At 36.2% G+C, this 22,272-nt stretch overlaps 1 protein-coding gene across 1 annotated transcript; it reads left to right on the top strand.

Moving 5' to 3' along the window:
* Positions 1 to 17,033: 17,033 nt before the first annotated feature.
* LOC130415855 (mRNA export factor GLE1-like) lies at positions 17,034 to 20,050 on the top strand. The gene is made up of 3 exons (XM_056741831.1): positions 17,034 to 17,121; positions 17,233 to 17,302; positions 17,729 to 20,050. Exon 3 carries the CDS (start codon positions 17,814 to 17,816, stop codon positions 18,906 to 18,908), a length of 1,095 nt encoding a protein of 364 aa, XP_056597809.1. The 5' UTR covers positions 17,034 to 17,121; positions 17,233 to 17,302; positions 17,729 to 17,813; the 3' UTR covers positions 18,909 to 20,050.
* Positions 20,051 to 22,272: the final 2,222 nt, after the last annotated feature.

The raw sequence follows: 22,272 nt of genomic DNA, 5'->3' as shown, positions 1-22,272 counted from the left end.
GTTCCTAAAAATTGCAGCAGAGTCTGCCCACACGGAAAAAACCTATATAAACCTATATGTTTTAATATAGGTTTTGATATAGGTTTTTAATATATGTGACATATATAAAATTGGCCGTTTTCCTATATTATATGTACATATATGCACATATATGCGTACATACATGCACATATATGCGTACATATATGTCTACATATATGTGTACATATATACACATACATGCGTGCATATATGCGTACATATATGGGTACATATATGTGTGCATATATGTACGCATATATTTACGCGTATATTTACGCATATATGTGCATATATGTACATATAATATAGGAAAACGGCCAATTTTATATATGTCACATATATTAAAAACCTATATCAAAACCTATATTAAAACATATAGGTTTATATAGGTTTTTTCCGTGTGGGATATAAGCTACAAAATCACCAGATCCTGCCATGAGCTATATAGGAGACATATGTTGTATGTACATATAGGGCTTATATGTGGATATAAAGAAGCAATACAGGAGACCTATATGGCCTGTATATGCACATATATGCATCTCAATTATGCCTATATGTGGCATATATACGTATATGTGCAGCACATATGCAGCAAATATACGCATATATGCAGCAAATATACGCATATATGCAGCATATATACTCATATATGCAGCATATATATGAGTATATATGTTGCATATATATACTGCATATAGGTTTCATATATGTGCTTATATCCTCATATAGGTTCTTTCCATGTGGGTGTAGTTAGACATGATGGCCATTATCACCAATGGCTTCCATTCCATCAAGATGACATTTGCTTGCCTAACAATTGAAGGGTGGCTGAACAGCGAGCTTTCAACCTCATGAATAGATTTCAAGGGGATGATAAATTTTTTGCTGACTATAAGAAATTTATGATTTCTTTTAGAGAAAGGTCATGCTGAAAAGGTGCCACAAGATAATTTACCTGGTAAGCCTGGAAGAGTTTGGCACATACCCCAATATGGTGTGTACATTAAAAGAATGAAGATTAGGGTTGTGTTTGATTGTGCATCTTAATTCCAGGATACATTCCTAAATCAAGAGCTTCTTCAAAGCCCCGATCTCTCAAATAGCCTCATTGGAGTTATCCTAAGGTTTTGTCAGGAACCTGTTGCAATCATTGCATATATCGAAGGAATGTTCCATCACGTAAAAGTGTCACCTCATGATGTTGACTTTGGTTCCTGTGGTGGCCCAATGGAGAAATTGGTCATCGTTGACAGAATACCACATTTTGGTCCACCTTTTTGGCGCTATCTATTGTGACGCTACTATATACTTGAGTAAACATATTACGTTTTTCTTACATATACTTTATTTTTTGTTTAATTCTATATGTATGCCTTACTCAGCACCTTATTTTAATTTTACTCTAATGTTTGTACTTATTGTATGTCTTTTGTCTTTTGCAATATTGTAAGAACATGCAATCATGCCAATAAAGTACCTTGAAATTAAAAATGTATTATATCTCTGAGTAACAGACGGAGTCATAGACATGTTTGGGTTTCTTATACACAATTTCTCCAATATCCCATTAGCAAAATTTATTTTTACCTTATGAATTTGGTATATGCTTTGTTCAAAAGCAAATAATAGTGCAAGGTATTCATTTGATCAGCATATGTGGTCCCTGATTGAAAACTTTGCTCTGCCTACGTCAACCACCACTGTAAAAGCCAGTAAAGCTTCCATTGGTTATTATATGTTGAGGTTTTTTTTAATGGTGAAAATTTGTCTTTATAAAAACTGATTTAACTAGGTAAAGGTATTTGTGATGTTTTAGGGTATCAGTATTTATGGTCACTGTATACTTTAAAATATTTAAAAGAGGACAAAATAGCCAAAAGTCAATCAATTTGTGACTTCCATGCACGGAAGCAAAAATAGTAAACATGCAATATGCAAAGTCAAGTCATGCTGTTGTTGTGGTGAATGACACAAAAACCTGTCTAGTCCATTAAATGATATATGTCTTTTCTTATCCTATCCATTAGATAATTATGTACTGCAATCAGGCCTGACTTCAGATCTGAGACGAAAGGTGGGCGCAGGGGGGGTGACCATATTTGTATATTTTTCGCCCCAAACTTTTTACTATAAACAAACTAACTATTTACCTTTTTTAATTATTCTTAGGTATCAATTCTGCAGAAGGCAGGCATATGGGATTTCTCTGGATGTTTGGAACATGCTAACATCATCTGCCACCAGTTGCAAATGGGATAAAAAGGAGAAGGAAGACCTACATGTGTTTTTTCTAGATCTTGCCAATGCCTTTGGATCATTGCCATTTAAGCTGCTGTGAACAGCCTTTGACTTCTTCTATGTACCAGAGCAAGAAACAAAGCTGATTAAGGCAAAAAACTAAAACGGTTGAGCACTTTAACTTTTAGAAGTGTACTATGATGTTACTTTGGTGAGAAAACAAAGAAATCTTCTTCAAATTAACACACGTAAATATGTTTTTTTACTTGAGGAAAACAAATAGTTCACAACAAGTAACAAACAACGAACTGTTGAGCAGTTTGTGAATATCAAGAGCAAATAATTGATTAATTATCCATTAATCAAATTGGAGTTTGGGTTCCTCGGCACTACAGGGCAGTGTTGGCGTGCTCACCGGGAGACTGTATTTATTTAATTATTTATATATTAGATATTATTTATTTGAATTATCTTGCTTGTTTTATAAACACGATGCACTGGGCTGTGTTTTACCTTTCTGTAAAAAAAATTAGTTGCTCCTGTAAAGCTGCTTTGGAACAATGCACATTGTGAAAAGCACAATATAAACAGGTTTTGTTTTTGTAATGCTCAAGCAGGTTTTGTCAGACTAAAAAATCACACATGAACTCTATAGTCAAGGCCAAAGGGCGTTACAAGGCATAAATTGAAGTACCTGTAGACCTAACAGATTTAGACACACTTTTCCCGCAAAAATTACACAGCTCTGGAAAATGACTAGTACAAAACACCGGAGATCAAATTAGCATACAACACTAAATATGTGTCTATTCAAACTCATTAATGTATAAATGCATATTTCATAAGTGTTTTAAAAAATAGATTATGTAGAAGTAGTATATAACTCATAAATATTTCTGCAATGCATTAAATCTGTACTTGCGTTTTCAGGTAGCAAGAGTTGTGGAATACAACTGTTGTGAAAAATTGTAAATAGTTACCACACCCATCTGTGTATCCACAGGTACATTTTTGGAATTTACATGTGACCTCATTAAAAAGATGCATAAAGGGCCCTCACTATTCATGTAACTGAATGTTTTGTAATGCTGAAACAGGTTTTGATTTTGTAATCCTCAAACAGGTTTTGTTTTTGTAATGCTCAAGAAGGTTTTGTTTTTGTAATGCTGAAACAGGTTTTGTTTTTGTAATGCTCAGGAAGGTTTTGTTTTTGTAATGCTCAAGCAGGTTTTGTCAGTCTAAAAAAGTACACATGAACTCTACAGTACATGTCTTTATTATTTTCAATGATGGTGACTGATGATCTAGACTAGAAACGACATGAGCCACCAGCAGAATTTCATTGTGACTCATGACATTGATCAGTTTGGTTAAATGGGTTCTTAACTTTTCATGAAATCACAGGACTGAATGACTACAGACCCGTCGCTCTCACATCTGTGGTCATGAAGTCATTCGAGAGACTGGTATTGGCTTCTCTGAAGGACATCACAGAACCCTTACAAGACCCCCAGCAGTTTGCCAACAGAGCAAACAGGTCTGTTGAGGATGCAGTTAACATGGCGCTGCATTTTGTCCTGAAACATCTGGATAGACCAGGGACCTATGTAAGGATCCTGTTTGTGGACTTCAGCTCCGCTTTCAACACCATCATCCCATCACTACTCCAGACAAAGTTAACCCAGCTATCTGTTCCTGACTCTATCTGTCAGTGGATCACCAGATTTCTGACAGACAGGCAACAGTTAGTGAGAATGGGGAAACTCACATCTAGCACTCGCACAATCAGCACTGGCGCCCCCCAGGGATGTGTTCTCTCCCCACTGCTCTTCTCCCTGTACATAAATTACTGCACTGCCCAGGACCCTTCTGTAAGACTTCTGAAGTTCGCAGACTCATTGGCCTCATCCAGGATGGTGATGAGTCTGCTTACAGACAGGAGGTTGAGCAGCTGTCTGTCTGGTGCAGTCATAACAACTTGGAGCTGAACACGCTTAAAACAGTGGAGACGATTGTGGATTTCAGGAGAAACCCCCCTGCACTCCCCCCTCTCACCATCATGAACAGCACTGTGGCAGCAGTGGAGTCATTCAGGTTCCTGGGCACCACCATCTCTCAGGACCTGAAGTGGGACAATCACATTGGCTCTATTGCCTAAAAAGCCCAGCAGAGGTTGTACTTCTTACATCAGCTGAAGAAGTTCAACCTCTACCACAGACTCTATTAAAACAGTTTTACTCAGCAGTCATAGAGTCTGTTCTCTGCACATCCATCACTGTCTGGTTTGGCTCAGCCACAAAGTCAGGCATCAGAAGACTACAGAGGACGGTTCGGACTGCTGAGAAGATCATTGGTGCTCCCCTGCCCACCCTCCAAGAACTGTATACATCCAGAGTGAGGAAAAGGGCTCAGAAAATTACCCTGGACCTCACACATCCAAGCCATCATCTCTTCTCAATGCTGCCGTCTGGTCGGCGCTACAGAGCACTGAGCACCAAAACAACCAGACACAAAAATAGCTTCTTCCCTCAGGCCATCTACCTCTTAAACAGTTAATTTATTTTTTAAAAAAATTCTTGCGTGCAAGACTTCTTGTGTGCAATTAACTCTGTGCAATAATAATAAAGTGCAATCTTCAATATCCTTCAGATAATACACTATCTATTTTTTATACAACTTTTTCTGTATATTATATTTCATCTTGCTGTATATAACACATACCTTTTACTGAAATAGTCTATTCTATTTTTTACTTGTACATATTTACATACACACATAACTTTACTCTTATGTTTATTGTATCGTATTTCTTAATTTTTATTCCCATAGGCCCTTATTTAAATCATCTGTGTAACTGTTTTTGTATTGTTTGATGGTCTCTGTGTTGTTGCTTATTTTTTGTACTCGATGCTCCTGTCACCAAAACAAATTCATTGTATTTGCAAACATACTTGGCAATGAAGCTCTTTCTGATTCTGATGAAGATGCTGCTGAATGTGAGAGCTCAAATTGGCACTGTACTGTACTTACATAATACGATTTCCTGTACTGTATAGTATTGTGAATAAGTCACGGCCAAAGGGCGTTACAAGGCATGAGATGACGTGAAGTGCCTGCAGGCGTTGCAGATATACACTTTTCCTGCAAAAATTACACAGCTCTGGAAAACGACTAGTCCAAAGCACCGGAGTTCGTTTTTTTCTTTAATTCAACACTAAATGTATGTCTGTGCAATCTGATTAATGTATGAATTCATATTTCATCAGTGTTTAATAAAATAGATTATGTAGAAGTAGTAAATAAATCATAAATCTTTCTGCAATGGATTTAATCTGTACTTGCGTTTTTAGGTAGCATGAGTTGTAGAATACAACTGTTGTGAAAAATTGTAAATCGTTATTAACAATTAGAAAGTGACACATGTAGATATGAAGAGCTCTTTTCCAAAACGCATTAAACGCCAAATAAAAAAAAAAAGAGTTTGTAATGCCATTTTGCTGTGTACTAAACCTATTCACTGCTCCATCAATGTTTCATGCCAAATCGCTATATTTCCTTGCTTAAAATGTACTGCATGACGCAGTTTCTTTCCAAAACGCTATAAATCCTGTACCTGTTTTTAGCCTAAATGCGATATGCCCTTTCGACCAATCAGAATTCACTCGGTAGTGGTATTTGTTCACCTTTATTACTGCTCTCTACACATGGAATGATAATATATGGTATTCACTCCTGCATTTAATTGTTGTTGTCACTCCCGAAACTCTGAATTGCGTAAAGGACATTAAGTAACTGCTTAATACAAAATGTCTAAAACAATGCAAACTGCCATTTTTAAATGCTGTTAATTTACTTGAATCCTGAAAGGAAAACAAACTCAAGATAAAGCTCAAAAGACAAGTTGTTGAAAGAAAGAAGGACATCTACTTATCCATTCAAATGACAATTAAGGATGCAATGGCTCCCTATTATGAAAGTAAGCCAACACTTATAATTTATAACTGATTTATTTTATTAGCATTACCTTCAAGCCAATTTTTTACGATCACAAAAGTTAAGGGTCAAATACTGTTAGAGGGAATTGTTCTGTCTATCAAAAACTCGTGAAGTAAATATTAATTTTCCAAACAAATTACTTTAGGAGCTGCAACATTCACATGGACAGGATCCATGAAGAAAATGCAGAGTACCCTGACAGAAGGAATTGAGAATTTAAAACATGAGATGTTCAAAGACGCAAAAGATAAAGTGCTGGAGGAGTTTATTACACTTCTTGAATGATTCATGTTTCATGTGCAGTGCTGGAACTTCTCTATTATTTCATTAAATTTGTCTGACATTCATAAATCGTCAAAATGAACTTTGTATTTTGAAATATAATATAATTGTTTACCTCACAAGCCTTACAGATAATGTGAAATGATGCAAAAATCTTTTTTTGTAAAGGAGTACATAAAAGATGCTCTTAACTCTGAAATACGGAGTTAAATAAGACTGGTAAGAGACTAACTTTTCAAAACAAAGTAGTCAATTATCCATAATAAATAATGTTCATGTTGGTTTGACAGATGAGTTCATGGTTTGTTCCTTTTCACCAGTGGCTTGCGAAAGTATTCATACCCTTTCATTTCTTTCACATTTTGTTATAAAGTTCTTTCAGTTAAATATTCATATTTTATCTATTTTAGAGAGAATGTTGTGTAATGTTGTAGTGTATGTTTTCTAAGGATGCAACGTTCAAGCTCCAATTAAATCAACTATTCATTGTTTGTAAGTTGATTCCAGGAGAAAGAGATTATTAATTTAATTATTTAGACTAAATGCTTCTAAAGTGTTACACATTTGACTGAATGTCTATCTTCAGGGCATTTCTGACAAAGCGTCTTTTCTGCTTCTTGTTGGTTTTGTTGTATATATTGTACTAAATTGCATTGATGTTTGGAATTAAAGACTTTAGATATGACATGATGTCATGTAAATACCGTATATGTTTAATAATCAATGAATAGACAAAAACTAAAGTGTCACGTGCCAACGTCAATCACACGCTTCAGATTATACATCTCAGGTATCACTCTTGTTAACCCTTACTTGACTAGTTTTCTGAACGACGTCTGAGTTACAACTGTACTTACACAAAGTATGTGATTTTATGTTCTGATGTCAGAGATGGAAGTGTCTATTTCGGACGCAGCACGTACCTCTGGATACATGCATTTCGTATAGTCTTATGACCCACAACAGCAGCCTGCTTATAATAAACCCATAGAAATGAAGTAAACACAATTATTTAATATAATACTTTCTTTTTATCATCAAATAACATTTCATATACGTAATTGAGAAAACAAATAAAGTGGAGTTCATGACTGACATCAGTAAACTGATATTACAGTTGCCAGTCTCAGCAGTTTACATGTTTCGTTTCGTTTCGTCTCATCTCAATTTTATTTTTGTACTTCACAAAATTGCAAAATCATCCACATCTATTGAATATGATTTAATTTATGGGATGCAGGAAATATATTCTTATATCAGTAAGAACTTACGGCAGTTCACATTGGCCAAAACACTTAAAGAAACACTTTTTGAAAATATATTTTAATCAATCACGACAGACCCCAGAGTACAACTCAACCAAAACAGTAGAATTGTGTGCAGTGTGAGGAGAAAACAGACTTGTCAGATTTGTACGGGATTAAAATGACAGAATACATCTGCAAAACATATTTCTCAAACCTCTTCCAGTAAAACTGGTCCCGTCCGAATAGGGATTTATTTCGCCAGGAAAAAGCTTTAAAAGTGTAACATATCTCAGTGCATAAAACACTTGAACATGACCTTACACAAGTTTTTAAAGAACTGAAAGCAGTTTGTTGTGACTTTCATTTGTGTAAAACCCTAAGGTCAAATCCAAACCCTTGAGGTTAGATGTAAATGTGAAATACAGAAATAACTATATTCCATTCCATTTTCTACCGCTTATCCGAACTACCTCGGGTCACGGGGAGCCTGTGCCTATCTCAGGAGTCATCGGGCATCAAGGCACGATACACCCTGGATGGAGTGCCAACCCATCGCAGGGCAGAAATAACTTTATGTAAATACTTAAAATGCAAAAATAATATAAAAACTATAGTAGACTTCACTTTTAAAGTACATTCACTTAAGCAAAAACACAAATAAAACACAACAGAGGAACAGGTGCTGTACTGCCCACACATTAAACATTCATTTTGTTGACATTCAATGTAAAGCACAAGAGAAGCAACACAATGAGGCAAATGAACAGAGCAAATAAGAAACACCATTTGGACTTATGAAGCTTTGAAATAAGATATAATACTAAAACAAGAAAAAACAGATATAGTTTTTAAATTTACTGAAATGTGTGCAGGTTATATTGTTTTATTGTTTATTTGTTATATTCCAATCAAGCATTTCAGTTGTATTGCCTAAAATGTCACACACAGTTTGCACTTTATGTTTATTATTTTCACTGGTGATAAATAATGGAGGGTGGTGACAAACAAAATGCACTTTGACACATACAACCTAAAGACAAACACAGAGCCTTAGAATAACACACAAACACAAAAGAGACACACAAACAATGTTTTTGCCAAGAATGTTTTTAATGTACTTTCACATTCTCTATGCTTGTAGGTGCTTGTATGACAATAAAGGACTTTGATGAAGGCATATGTAAAATGTATTACACTCCATAATGTCAGTTATTCCATCTCCAACCTGCTTTACAGGGTGTTCATACACAGTTTTAACGTCAAATGTCTTATGTGTTCTTGTTTTGCTAAAAAAAACAGTGCAGAGTAGAATTCATAGCTTTGTCCTTTTTTTTGCGTTGTGGCATTTGAAAGTATTCATTTCCCTTCATTTCTTTTCACATACACTATGTAGATAAAAGTAATGTGTGTGTACAAGTCATTTTCATTTATGCATTTGGCAGATGCTTTTATCCAAAGCAACTAACATTGCAGTAACCTCTACATTAATACTTAGTATGTGCAATCCCCTGGGATCAAACCCACAACCTTGCGTTGCTAACACAACGCTCTTACCACTGAGCTACAGGAAATGGGATTTGGTGAAGTGTGTTTGTCTCAAAGGAGTTCAGCTGGTTTCAGGTCTGGCTATGCAGACCAGTCAAGTTCTTCCACATTAGATTGAGTCAATCATTCCTCTTTTAACCTTGCATTGTTTACAGTGGCATGTCATGTTGTGATAGAAAAGGGGCCTGCCCAAACTGTTGCCATACAATTAAGAACAGACACTTCTCAATACACACAATACTCACGGAAACGACTGAAGTAATCAAACCTGTTTATTAGAATGTATGTTATTCATTAAAACAGACATTTAAATATATGTATTGGAAAATTGTAAGAAACTCACTGATACCATGTGTAAAATAAATAAGGTTGCCTGTATAAACAGATTCAACCAAATTTTGAATTATGCCAAAACTCTTGAGGGGTGCTCTTACCGGCCCTCAAAAAAAAAAAAATTGGAGGAACTGAAGTATAAACATCAATCACATAATAGTTTGGATGACAGTAACTAACATAACACGCAATAAACGTAGGCTACTAAAAATGTTGATAATCCACCTTATGAGCAATTTAAATGTAATTAATCTCCTGATAATGTTGATCAAGAATATTAAAATAAACCAACCTTTTTTTCTTGTTAGCTAATGCCAGCTAGCTAGCTAACGTCAGGTTAGACTTTACATTCACAAAGTGAATGTTAGATTTGGTTTCTATTTCACCTGGAATATCTTACTGCAGGGTTTCCCACAGCACTTTACAGCGGCCGCCTAAACAACACATGCCTGCCTCCTTAACTAGCCTTAGTAGAAAAAAAGTATATATATAATGAGCGTTATCCGCCGTGTACTCTCCGATCAGCGGCATCTGGTGGAATATGATCGCGCTATCTATCCTCGTTCGCCAAACATTCTACAACATATAAATGGCAAGTGCAAGGAAAGCCATTACTAAACAGTACTTTTCCTTGCATGAAATTAAGGACTAACAAAACTAACACATTTTCTGGGGGAAACCCTGTTACTGGAATAGTAAACATTTCTCTAATTGAATATGGGCTAGGTGACTGCCCTCTTATTTTATCAACAAAAAAAACTAACTTGAGAGTAGATCTTCTTCCGGCTTTGCTACTGATCGGACGCATTTACTAGCGCTCCCTGCTTTGCGCTTCTGCTTTTATGCTTTGTCTTATTTACAGTTTTTTTGGATTGCTTACACACTAAAATTAAAAGTAGTACACTATAAGCAAAACCTTACACTCAAGAAGCAAAACATCAGCCCATATTTGCACAACTATAAGCACATTGTCAACCTCACACTTGTTGCAAAACTCTACACACAGTGATTTGCAAAACAGTAAACACACTTAACATACTGTGGCGAGGCGCCGACCTAGGATCAGCGTCGCCTTAGAAACGGCCCGGCAGCTAACGCTGATTGCGTCCACCCGATGTGATTAGCTGCTGGGCGTAAAAGCCATGTGCTCACACCACTCTGGGTCCTGGTTTATTCGCAACCACCGCTGTCCTTGTTTGACCCCCAGCGCGAGAGAGTGAGGGGACAGCGAGGGAGAGAGGGGACAGCGAGGGAGAGAGGGGACAGCGAGGGAGACACGAAATTAGATCGACCTACCTGCACGAGCACGGACTTTACACTACGAGCAACCTGGGTGACACATCTTCTATTGTTTATTGTTGAGTTGTGCAATAAATGCCCCACTGGGGTTGTTCGTATCACCCTTCTGCCTGTGTCGTGTCTCTCACCCCGTTACACATACATTACACACAAAAAACTATCATGAAGTCACTTCCTTGCAGTATCAAAGCAATGACTATCAAATTACAGCACCGTCCAATCAATTGGTTCAACACAGTCATCAGGTGTGCAAACACTTGTTTGCTTAATTGTAGACACACCAATCAGGTGTATAAGCACTATAAAAAGCAGCAGGTGAGTCAGAGAAAGAGTAAAACAAGGAGGAGAACGAGGAGGAGGAGGAAGGAGAGGAAGAGGAATCAACAGAGGAGGAATCAACAGAGGAAGAGATGGAGGCCATGCTGGAGGTAGAGGTAGAGAAAGACAAGAAGGTGCTCAAAGAGGACCGAATCTGACAAATGAGATCAGACCATCAGGTCTCAACATCAACACTGGCACGCTTCCTAAAAAAAACATATTCAAATGAAGCAAATTTATCGAGTCCCTTTCGAGTGCAATTCCGAAAGGGTGAAACGACTGCGGCATGATTATACAGAGGTATGTATTCACTTTAGCAGTGTGATCTTGCATACTGTCTCATAATCTTTTACTGTACTGTAATATGTATACTAGATCTACACTGAACTACACAATTTTTCCTGACACTGTTCTTCAGGGAGTTTTACAAATGGATGGAGAGGAGTTCCAGCATGAGTTTATTTACGTAGATGAGGCTGGGTTCAACCTGACGAGAACACAAAGGAGGGGAAAAAACATCATTGGCCACAGGGCTATAGTCAATGTCACAGCGCAACGTGGGGGTAATATAACACTCTGTGCAGCCATTACGTGGGGGTCCTCCATTGCCATGCCCATATGGGCCCTTACATCACAGCACTCATACTTACATTCTTGGACCAATTGCACAACATAACAGCAGCAAATCAAATCGGTCATATGCAATACATTGTTGTCTGGGACAATGTGTCTTTCCACGGCTCTGCTCTGGTTCAGAACTGGTTTCAGCAACATCCACATTTCACCGTCCAATATCTTCCACCATACTCTTCATTCCTCAACCTTATAGAAGAATTTTTCTTGGCATGGCGATGGAAGGTATATGATCTCCGTCTCCAGGGTGAGGTACCCCTCATCCAAGCCATGGAGGAGGCCTGTGACCAGATGGAGGTAGCAGCAATGCAAGGATGGATTCGTCATTCAAGACGTTTCTTTCCAAGGTGTCTTGCTAATGACAACATTGCCTGCGATGTTGATGAAATTCTCTGGCCAGATCCAGTTAAATGAATACAAACTCTACATTTCAAAACCCTTAAAAACTTTTTCAATATACACTAACTCTATCAAAACACTGCAAACCCGTTTCAAAATCGAATCATTTGGTCAAAACTTTAGCACTCGTTTTCTATCCAACCTGAACACAGAGTCAATCATACCGCAATGACTGTCAAAATACTAACAGTTGGTGGCATTACAAAAACTGCATTACTTGTCACGTTTCAGTTCTTTCTGTATAGAACATACAGTATGAAATCTTTTTTTTCATTCATTCAGCTGTGTGTGTGTGTGTGTGTGTGTGTGTGTGCGCGTGTGTGTGTGTGTGTGTGTGCGTGCGTGTGTGTGTGTGAGAATTCATGGTGCATTAGATGTGTACAACATAATATCTAAATGTGAAGGAGTCATCAATACTTTATAGAATGTACAATTGGAAAAAAAAACAGTAAGCGACAGAATTGCTGCAGTGAAGACTTTATCAGCAATATGAAATTGCTGTCAGTGATCAATACGAAACAAGGACAAACATACATGGCCTTTGATTTACAGTAAAGTGTGCATACATGGTGTATAGACATCATACTTGGACGTATTGGTGCCAGAGTTCCTTGACCCGATCACTGTTTCTCTCAAATGGAACCGTGTACAACTTCCACGTTTTGGAGTACCAGGTTGAATTTCACTCAGTTTTATTGCATTGTCAGCAATGACCCATCCTACAATGGCATGTTCTTGGTCTTCACTGAGAAGCATTCTTCTACCCCCAGAGCGAGGAAGTCGCTTTAGAAGAACAAAAATGCAACTTGTCCTCTCCCTGGTCCATCTTGTCCTCTCTCTGGTCCATCTTGTCCTCTCCCTGGTCCATCTTGTCCTCTCCCTGGTCCATCTCTTCCTCTCCCTCAACCATCTAGTCCTCTCCTTCGTCTAACAAGTCCTCTCACTCGTGCAGACATTGTCTTTCCTTTTTCTCTTTCTCCGTTTTGTTATGTGTTGCTTTGAAGAAAACCAATCCAAAGACTGCCTTTTTATTGTTTATTTCCATGTAATGGAAAGTCTTCAACATCTGGCTATGTCTCTGATTGAGATTGTAATCAGCTATTTCTTACTCAAATTATCAGTAATTTACCGTAAAAATGCTTATCAGCTGTATGAATATATTTTTTAAATATTTGTTTCAATACGTTGGAGCTGATATTGTTGCAGAAGTAGAGATTTTATACTGTATCTATGGTTTGGAACAATAGGTCTTCATTTCTGGCATGCTGCGTTTAAGCATTTGTAAAAAACACTATAAAGATCCATGATTTTGGTATTGGGTATGCTTATATGTAAAGAAAATGTAGGCATTCTAGAAACGTGTTAATTGATTGCATTTTGTGTGAAAACAACATGAATTTTGTTAATGGTATGGCCACAACAGACCGATGTTGTGTTCATTGTGTTTAGAGTTTTGAAAATGTGATTACAGATTGGACAAAAGGATGTTAGCAATTGAAAAAACTAATCATAATACCCAACAGGTATCTTTATTAGGCTGTTTACGGGGAACTGTTCGCAACTGTTAGTGAATAGTTAATGGACTGGACACAGCATTTAGTTGTTATTAACATCTATTTAAAAAGTAATATGTAACTAATTGTTCTTTACTTTACTTTAAACATCAGTATGCTGTTACCTACTGATTAGTTCATCTTTCTTTCTTTTTAGTTATAAGTAATGATCACAGTGTTAATCCAGCACTGACCATTTGTTCTGCATTAGTTCCTGCATAACTGCATATTAAGTATGAACAGTATTATAAAGTGTAACCATATATTCTATTATATAACTGGAACTTAAATGTGTTATGTCCAACAGCTAAAATAACAAAAATTGCTCAGTGTGCAAATATATAGTGTCCATATACTTTTAAAGGTCAGATTTAAAACAGAAATGCACAAAATATGCCAAAAGTACTTCACTGTATAATGTACTTTCATTTAAGCAAAAAAAAAAGCACAAGAGATGAACAGGTGCTTTACTAAACAGGTGCTAATACCTGTTAATAGACTTCCAATAAGTCACTTCGCTCAGAAATGTTTATAGGTGATTTTCACAGCATGCCTTGTGTAGGAGTGGATTAGAGTAAATTATTATATATGTGATCTTATTTACTATTGTAAAGAATACTGTATATCATTTTTTTCATGACTGGAAATAACCAATTCTAAAAGTGACAATATGCTGCATAGACAGACAGATACAGACAGGTAACCATACGAATGCACAAATTCTTACAATACATGCAGTACATGAACATTTTTACTGTATTTATTTAATTTCCTCCAAACAAATGAGTAAGAACATTCCCTATTGTTTTGGATTTTCAGGGTTTACAGTGTGGTTATTAATATATAAACTGTGTGTCTGTGTTATGTGTGTGCATGTTTGTTTGTATATATCAGGTCGGGCTGTCCATCGGGAGAACAGGGACAGTTCCCGGTGACCTGTCGACTGATTTGGCCTGCTGCCTGCCACCTGTGGCATACTTTGTAGAAAAATGTTGACAGCATGTCATTGTACATAAAGTATGTCGCTCGCACGCAAACCTACGTCGCTCTCACACGGATTTCTTTTGCTCTCGATCAAAACTGGACGAGTGCTGCTTATGCACAGGGAATCATAGGCCACGCATACACTTTTGTGCAAGATAAATCCGCTTGCGTGCGGATACGTTCGTGCTCACACATCAATATTGACCTACTTTCTTGTAAAATAACGTGCTCTTGACATTTGTCAATAAAAGACTGAAGTTGGCTTGACGTTGGACAATCTATTTTTGTGAATTTAGAGACCGTCAACAAAGTGCCATTCACATTCCTAACGTCAATGGCAGTTAAAGGGAAACAAGTCACGATTCAATTGCTTCTCTTCACACATGCAATTTAAGCATATAATGTGTTTTTGTTGTTTAATTATAAAACCTAAAAGATCGAATTAATCTTCTGTTTAAGATATACTTGCAGTATAAATCATTTAAACGTGCTTTTGTGGTTTGGCCACTTGATAAGATGTGCTTCCTTGGACCTTTTTAAGCCAAACTGTATTTGTTTTGCTCATAAACAATGCACTGTCAGTTTAATTAAGCAGTGATGGCGCATGATTACAAAGCATTCTACATTTAAAAAAATAGATTGGTGGTTTGTGGCCTGGATGAGTGTGGGATATCCCGGCCTGAATGTGTTTTTCAGTCCGGCCTTGGTAAGTATATATATATATATATTCACAAAGCAAACATTACAGCTGTATGATGCTCAGCCTTTTTTTTCATTTTTTAACTTTTTCCTGACTAGGTATTAATAATGGGGGATGGTGACATAAAATGCAGTTTGACAACACTTTGAAACACAGAATCTGCAACTAAAGACAAACTCAGAGCATTAGAATGGAAAAAACAAAAGAGAAAAACAAACAATAGGGTAAGAATGTTGTTCAATGTACTTGTAATGTATGAGGTGCTTGTATGACATTAAAGGACTAAAGATTAAAAATCTATTGTGTGCAATTATGCCATTTTAGTTTTTCTATGGAATCTTTTTTCCATGTCCAACCTGTTTTACACGGTGTTCATACGCAAATCTGACGTCAAATGTCTTTCTGTTTAAGATTGCGGCTACAACTACAGTGCAAGGTCTATAAATGTGTATATAATAGGGAGGAAGTGAAATAAATTTTGGGACTTTTAATTGAAATTGGATTGATATTGTAGCGAGAATGGCACCCTGTGATTTTTAAAGCTGGGTTGCAGAGAGAATGTAGCACCTAGTAGTCAGTGGCTGGCAATGCTGAATTTTCACACCTAAAAGTAAAAACATGACATGTGCTTTTTATAAGTCATCAGCTGGGCATTTTGACCAAGATAATACTAATATGGTCAAAAGGTCAAGTCAAGGGTTTAAAAGCAAAAGATTACGGCATATGCCATTATATCATTTAGATCTACAGTACAAACAGAATCTTGTATAGACAACTTTTAACCTGCTTTACAGCATGCCAGTAAGCAGATCTAATGTCAAAAACACACACTGATGAAAGACATGTAAAGGCTTAGTACACTGTAAGTTGCTTTGGGTGAAAGCTTCTATCAAATGTGTCAGTTTTTTACCAAGAGGCCATGAGACCTGATAGGCCACCAAAGTCCAATAGTTAATAAATTAAGTATAATCGAAAACTGGGAGGTTTCTTTTTGGGGGTGGTTTCCCACACAGTGATGATCTTAAATCAAAACTAGGGCTTAGTTCAATTAGGACATTTAAGTAGTTTCTACAAACATGGCATCCAAAAACACATCACTTGTGTCCATTTTGAGTCAAAATAATGGCACTGATATACTGTATTTTAGGATATGTGAGTGCAAGTTGTTTTCCATTTAGACAGCTTACATGTAAATTTTATACATTTGGAAGTCGCTTTTATCCAAAGTGACTTATAATTGCAATATACTATAAATTATATCGGAGTTTGTGCAATCCGCTGCGATCAAACCCATGACCTTGGAATTGATAGTGCCATGTTCTCACCACTGAGATATAGGAAAGCAGCTCTAACATTTTCTTTAGTCTAGTACCTGCTTAAACCCTGTACAAGAAACCACCCCCTGAAGTTTAAGTGGATGTGTTTTGTTAATACGTACATGTGGGTGTGTCTTATATTCTGTGTAATATTAAAGGTTCGCAAATCTTCAAAATTACTCAGCACAAAATGCAGTAATACTTCATGTTACCTCCCTGTGCTGTGAACATCTTCGTTTGAACATCATAAATTGGTAGGTTGGTGTGTTAATTTAATATTACATGTACAATACTTTATTTTTTCTTAATACTTACTTAAATTGTAAATACTTTTTCTTTCTCGTCTTGATTTTCTTTTTTCACAGTATCTGTGATCAGCTGTGTTTCTCATCGAATCCATTGGTTCAAAAGACACTGTGCATACCGAGAACGAAGGTAGGTTACTATATATCATTTTTATTACTTCTAGTTTATTCTTGTCTCAAGTAACAGGGTTTAGCAGAGATTTAAATCATAATTTAGATCTGTTGTAGAATAACATAGAGGAAACAAAGCAAAGCGATTTAATTTTTATACTTATGTTATGATATAAATTAACTTTTCAAACTGCATGTCAAATGAGGACACCGAGACTAAAACATCGCAAAAAAACTTAATCAGAGTGAAATTATTTGAACAGATTTTTTGTTTTGTAAGCCTTAATACAGATATAGAGCTTTCAAAGTGTAATGATGTAAATGATGTAAATTTGAAATATATAAATTATAGTTTTAAATCTTTAATTATTATATAAATACAGTATAAATATTTGTACATGATAGATACAATTTTACATTATATACTATTTTTTTCACTTCACAGGTCTTTCAAGTGCCATAATTTCAACAATTTTTTAAAATTGTTTGAATCTCTATATAAGGTTAAAGATACTTGATCAATAATATTTATGGCCAATTGTACTACAAAACTTGACACCATGGCAGCAGATAAACATGAAACTGAGCTAAAAGTGATCTCCTGGAATGTCAATGGATTAAAACACACAAAACAAAAGAATGACCAAAAGTTAAAAGATTTAAAGAAAGTCTTTGGAGATTTTGATATTGTTCTTCTGCAAGAAACCCACTTGGGTAAAAAAAAGGCAGATATTGAAGCTCTGACGAACTCAATGAAGTCTATGAACATAAACAGTGAGTTTGATTGTGAAGACATAATCTTAGAAGATAAAACTCATTCAGAACCTGGTGTCAAGCAGGGACCTGTCCTGTATCAGACACATTCTGATTCACAGTCCAGAGGTGTTGCCATTCTTGTCAATAAATCCCACAATTGTCTAAAGGCATATAGTGAGGGTGGAGATTTTGCCTGGGTTTACATTGATATTGATAAAAAGAAGTACACATTTGTAAGTGTTTATTACCATTTAAAGGAACGTGATCTCATGTTGAGGATTCACCAAAGCGTTCTAAGAAAGGAACCAAAAGCATGGACAGAGAGCATACTTGTAATTGGAGGAGATTTTAACACAACACTAGATCCTGAACTCGACCTAGCTAAACCTAACAAAACACACGTTACACGAAGAAATGAAATTAATGAATTCATCCAAGATGTCAAGCTGGTAGATGTCTGGAGAGAAAAAAAAAAAGAAAAAAAAGAAAAAAAAGAAGAAGAAGAAGAAAAAGAAGAAGAAGAAGAAGAAGAGGAGGAGGAGCAGGAGGAGGAGGAAGAGGAGGAAGAGGAGGAGGAGGAAGAAAAAGAAAGAAAAAACCAATACACTTTCTCATGTAAAGGTCCTAAATCTAGACTAGACTATGTGTTTATGTTAAAGAGGGATTATAAATATGTTCTAAACTGTGTAATACCTCAAGAAAAGAAACAAAAGGAAGAAAAGAAAGAAGAGAATGAACATGTAGAAAAGGATGAAAATGTACAACAGGATGGACAGGAAGAACAGGGAGAAAATAAAGAACACGACTGGTCCAAAATTACTGATCACTACCCTGTATTGCTGACCACAAGAATCATAAAAAATGTATGAAAGTAAAGCTTTCCTGTAGCTCAGTGGTAAGAGCATTGCGTTAACAATGCAAGGTTGTGGGTTCGATCCCAGAGGATTGCAAATACTAAGTATTAATGTATAAAATGTATAGGATAAAGCAATGTAAGTTGCTTTGGATAAAAGTGTCTGCCAAATACCTAAATGTAAATGTAATGTAAAATGTTGAGGGCAGCTCAGAATGGTGACTGGGACTGGGGCATGTCATTTAGACCTAATCAAAATATTTTAGTTGTTTTTTTAGTTTTAGTTTACTTTTTCAGATAAGAATTTTAGTGTATCTGTAAAATCTCCACCACTGTCAGCCAAACCCCCTCCATCAGCACCTTCTCCCAGAATCACCAATTCACTTTCCCCAGACTTTTGACTCTCACAAACTACATTTCCCATCATCCTTTGTACTCGCCACCTGATACTCATCCCATGGACACTATATGTACTCTTGCTTGTATTTAGTTTGCGGTCAGATCTGGTTGTATTTTGTTACCATTCTAGTTCCGACCCTTTGTTCTCTCGTGGTTTCCTGGTTTTTGCTGATGTCGTTACTTTGTGGATGTTTCCTGTTTACCGTGTGGATCACCTTTCCCTTGTGGAATATACCTTTTTGCCTTGGATTTTTATTTAACCTTCATCATCACAAAGTCTTGTTGTGTCATCGTCCTTCTGTCCTATGTGTAGTGTTACAGTATCCATTTAAACTTATTTTTCAGTTAAATATTAAGTAATTACTTAAGATTTATTAATGTTAATATTAATAAATATTTTAGGCGGATATTCCAGTAGATTTTCAATAACATACATGTTTTAATAGTTTTAGTATAAGCCTTGTTGCTTTTATTTTGTTGGACTAGAAATTTAATATTGTGTGTAAAATAATCAAAATAGTCTTGTATGTTCCAAGAAATGTCTTGATTTTTTTATTGTGTTGCATTGTGGGACCATAGTGCAAGGTGTCAGTCCTTTAAGGTTAAAAGTCCATAATGAAGTGTCTTCCTTTGTTTCAAAATAATTCCATTGTGCTACCAATAGAGGGCAGCCTTGCACTTAAAAGTTTTTAAATTACTGGCTATGGTTATGAATTATGTTTGTGTTTTAAGTTCCAATAAAACAAACAGTGTACACTTTTTTATTTGCCTCTATTTCCTATAACATACACTCTTATGGTGAAAAAATGGTTCCACATGGTACCAAATAAGTTCTACAGTGTTTACAGTGACATTAACACAACCCTTTTCAATGCTAAATAGAACCATTTTTATAAGGGTTGGTAATGAATCTTGCCTTGAAAAGTGATTGTAAAAGGAATGTATCATTCAAATCAAAATTCCACTCGCCTTCTGACTTACAGAGGCTTTTAACTTTAAGTCTCTGGATAGTGCAAGGAAAAGCACATGAAGAAAATGCTGTAGGCTACCTATGAGCCAACTCATCAGGAGTACAGCAGGGAAGAGGAACCTTAGGGCAGCTAAAAACTTTTTCTCTGCTAAGTTGTTCCCAAAAATAAATGTAATATTTAACGATTTCTTTTAATTCTCAAACACCAAAAAGAATATACAGTTCATAATTTCACCACATCAATGAGATGTGCTCAGTCAATATGTTTTTACCTTAATAAAACAGGTTTAAGGAGTGGTTGAGGCTCCCTCATTTTTGTTTATTAAAAAGTCCCATCTCCACTCTGCTAGATGGCACATTTAATAAAAATTGCCAAAATTGTGCCGTTTCAAACTAATGAGTGGCTGTGAATGGTTCAAATAAGCCTGTGTAGATGCCATATTTATGTATGTAACACGCTATCTATGTCCATTGTTTATGTTCATTGACACATATTATAGTGCTCCCCCTGTGGTAGAGGCGCAAGTTGCACCAGTCTTTTCATTTCCTGTATGTAGCCATATTAGGCAGGAAGTGATGTGGCAAGGCAGGTGGGATGGGTAACAGAGGTAATCACAGTTTGTTTTGGAGTGAATCCAGTTTTGACACAATAAATTACTTTGGATGAAGTCTTTATTAGCGTCAAATATACTTTCCCACCAGAAATGGCTAAAACAGAAGAAAAGCCATAACATTAGTCAAAAACTCCCAAAACTATAAGGTGATGCCTGTGGTAGAACCAAACAAGACCTTCACTCAAAGGGACAAGTCATCTATGAAAGACATAGAGAACTTAAAACGATTCGTTAATTCATCCAGTGGATGAACTTTTACAAAGCTACTGCTGTGGCTATTGCTACAAATGTTGGATCTGATTAAGGATATGTGTGTGATATGAAGAGTTGTTGCTTATGTGCAAGCATTGTGGCTTGAGGATCCAATGGATTTTTGATTGTGATAGTTTGTCAAACATGGCTCATGAAATGTCTCAAAATAAAAATGTTGAGCAAAGCATTGTATCACTCAGTGGTATGCGTAGAGGGAGACTTTGAGTGTGTTTTCACGAAAGATGAATGAACGGAAAACACTGCTTGTAAATAGCAAGCAAAGTCAAAAACACTTCATAAATAAACTACAAATACTCAAATTGATTCAAACATCAAGACTGACGTGGAGCTTACAAGTATGAATCTTTCTAACGTGTTGCAACAGCAAAATTATATTACACAACTTTTGATTCAACAGCAAAGACTGACTTCACTTCCATCAAGAGAAATTACAGTGTTTGATGGATATCCATAAAAATTCTTAATGCAAGCTTTTGAACATGGCATAGATGATAAAACTGATAATTGCAGAGATAGACTCTACTATTTGGAAATATTTCTTCAAGACCCCCTTTTTGGTAATATTCAATTTGTTGTGTCTACAACAACAGGAATTAAATCAAAGACAGAGTTTCGTCTTATGATGTTGGGAAATAAAAAAGTTTGCTAGTTCAATATCACTATTTTTTCCAAGCACAAATGAGATAGAGTGCTGATAGTAGAAGTGTTGCCTAGCATTTGCCCTGGTTGTTCTGTACTGGCAATCATGGTTTGGAATCATGTCATCAGATAGTGTTGAAGTCACATGAAGAGAAGGTTAAATGTGAAAAGTATGCAGGAACATTTTAGACTGTAAGATCTGTCATAAAATACTGTACATCCAACAATTCTGCATGTTGAAAACATGAATGCTAAAGAGCTTCATATTTCTCAGAAGGATAAAGGTCTCAAGGAAGGTATCATAAAGGATGGGAGAAAATCTTTAACGATTGTTATGGTATCCGCAGAGCAAGTAGAATTCGGTTCCTTAGACCAAACATTAGCCATCCTGCCTATAAAAGTGAAAGCCTGTAATAGCAGTTAGGTAATGAAAACATACACCTTCCTTGATCCTGGAAGTTCTGCTATCTTCTGTACAGAAGACC

The sequence above is a fragment of the Triplophysa dalaica genome, chromosome 25 (assembly GCF_015846415.1).
Source record: "Triplophysa dalaica isolate WHDGS20190420 chromosome 25, ASM1584641v1, whole genome shotgun sequence".
NCBI classification, from domain to species: Eukaryota; Metazoa; Chordata; class Actinopteri; order Cypriniformes; family Nemacheilidae; genus Triplophysa; species Triplophysa dalaica.
Note: the sequence above shows the minus strand (reverse complement) of the source record. Positions and strands in the feature narration are given on the sequence as shown.

Bases quoted from the DNA above. Each gene is read 5' to 3' on its own strand.
- LOC130415855 (XM_056741831.1), top strand. From the start codon at position 17,814: ATGGCCAATTGTACTACAAAACTTGACACCATGGCAGCAGATAAACAT.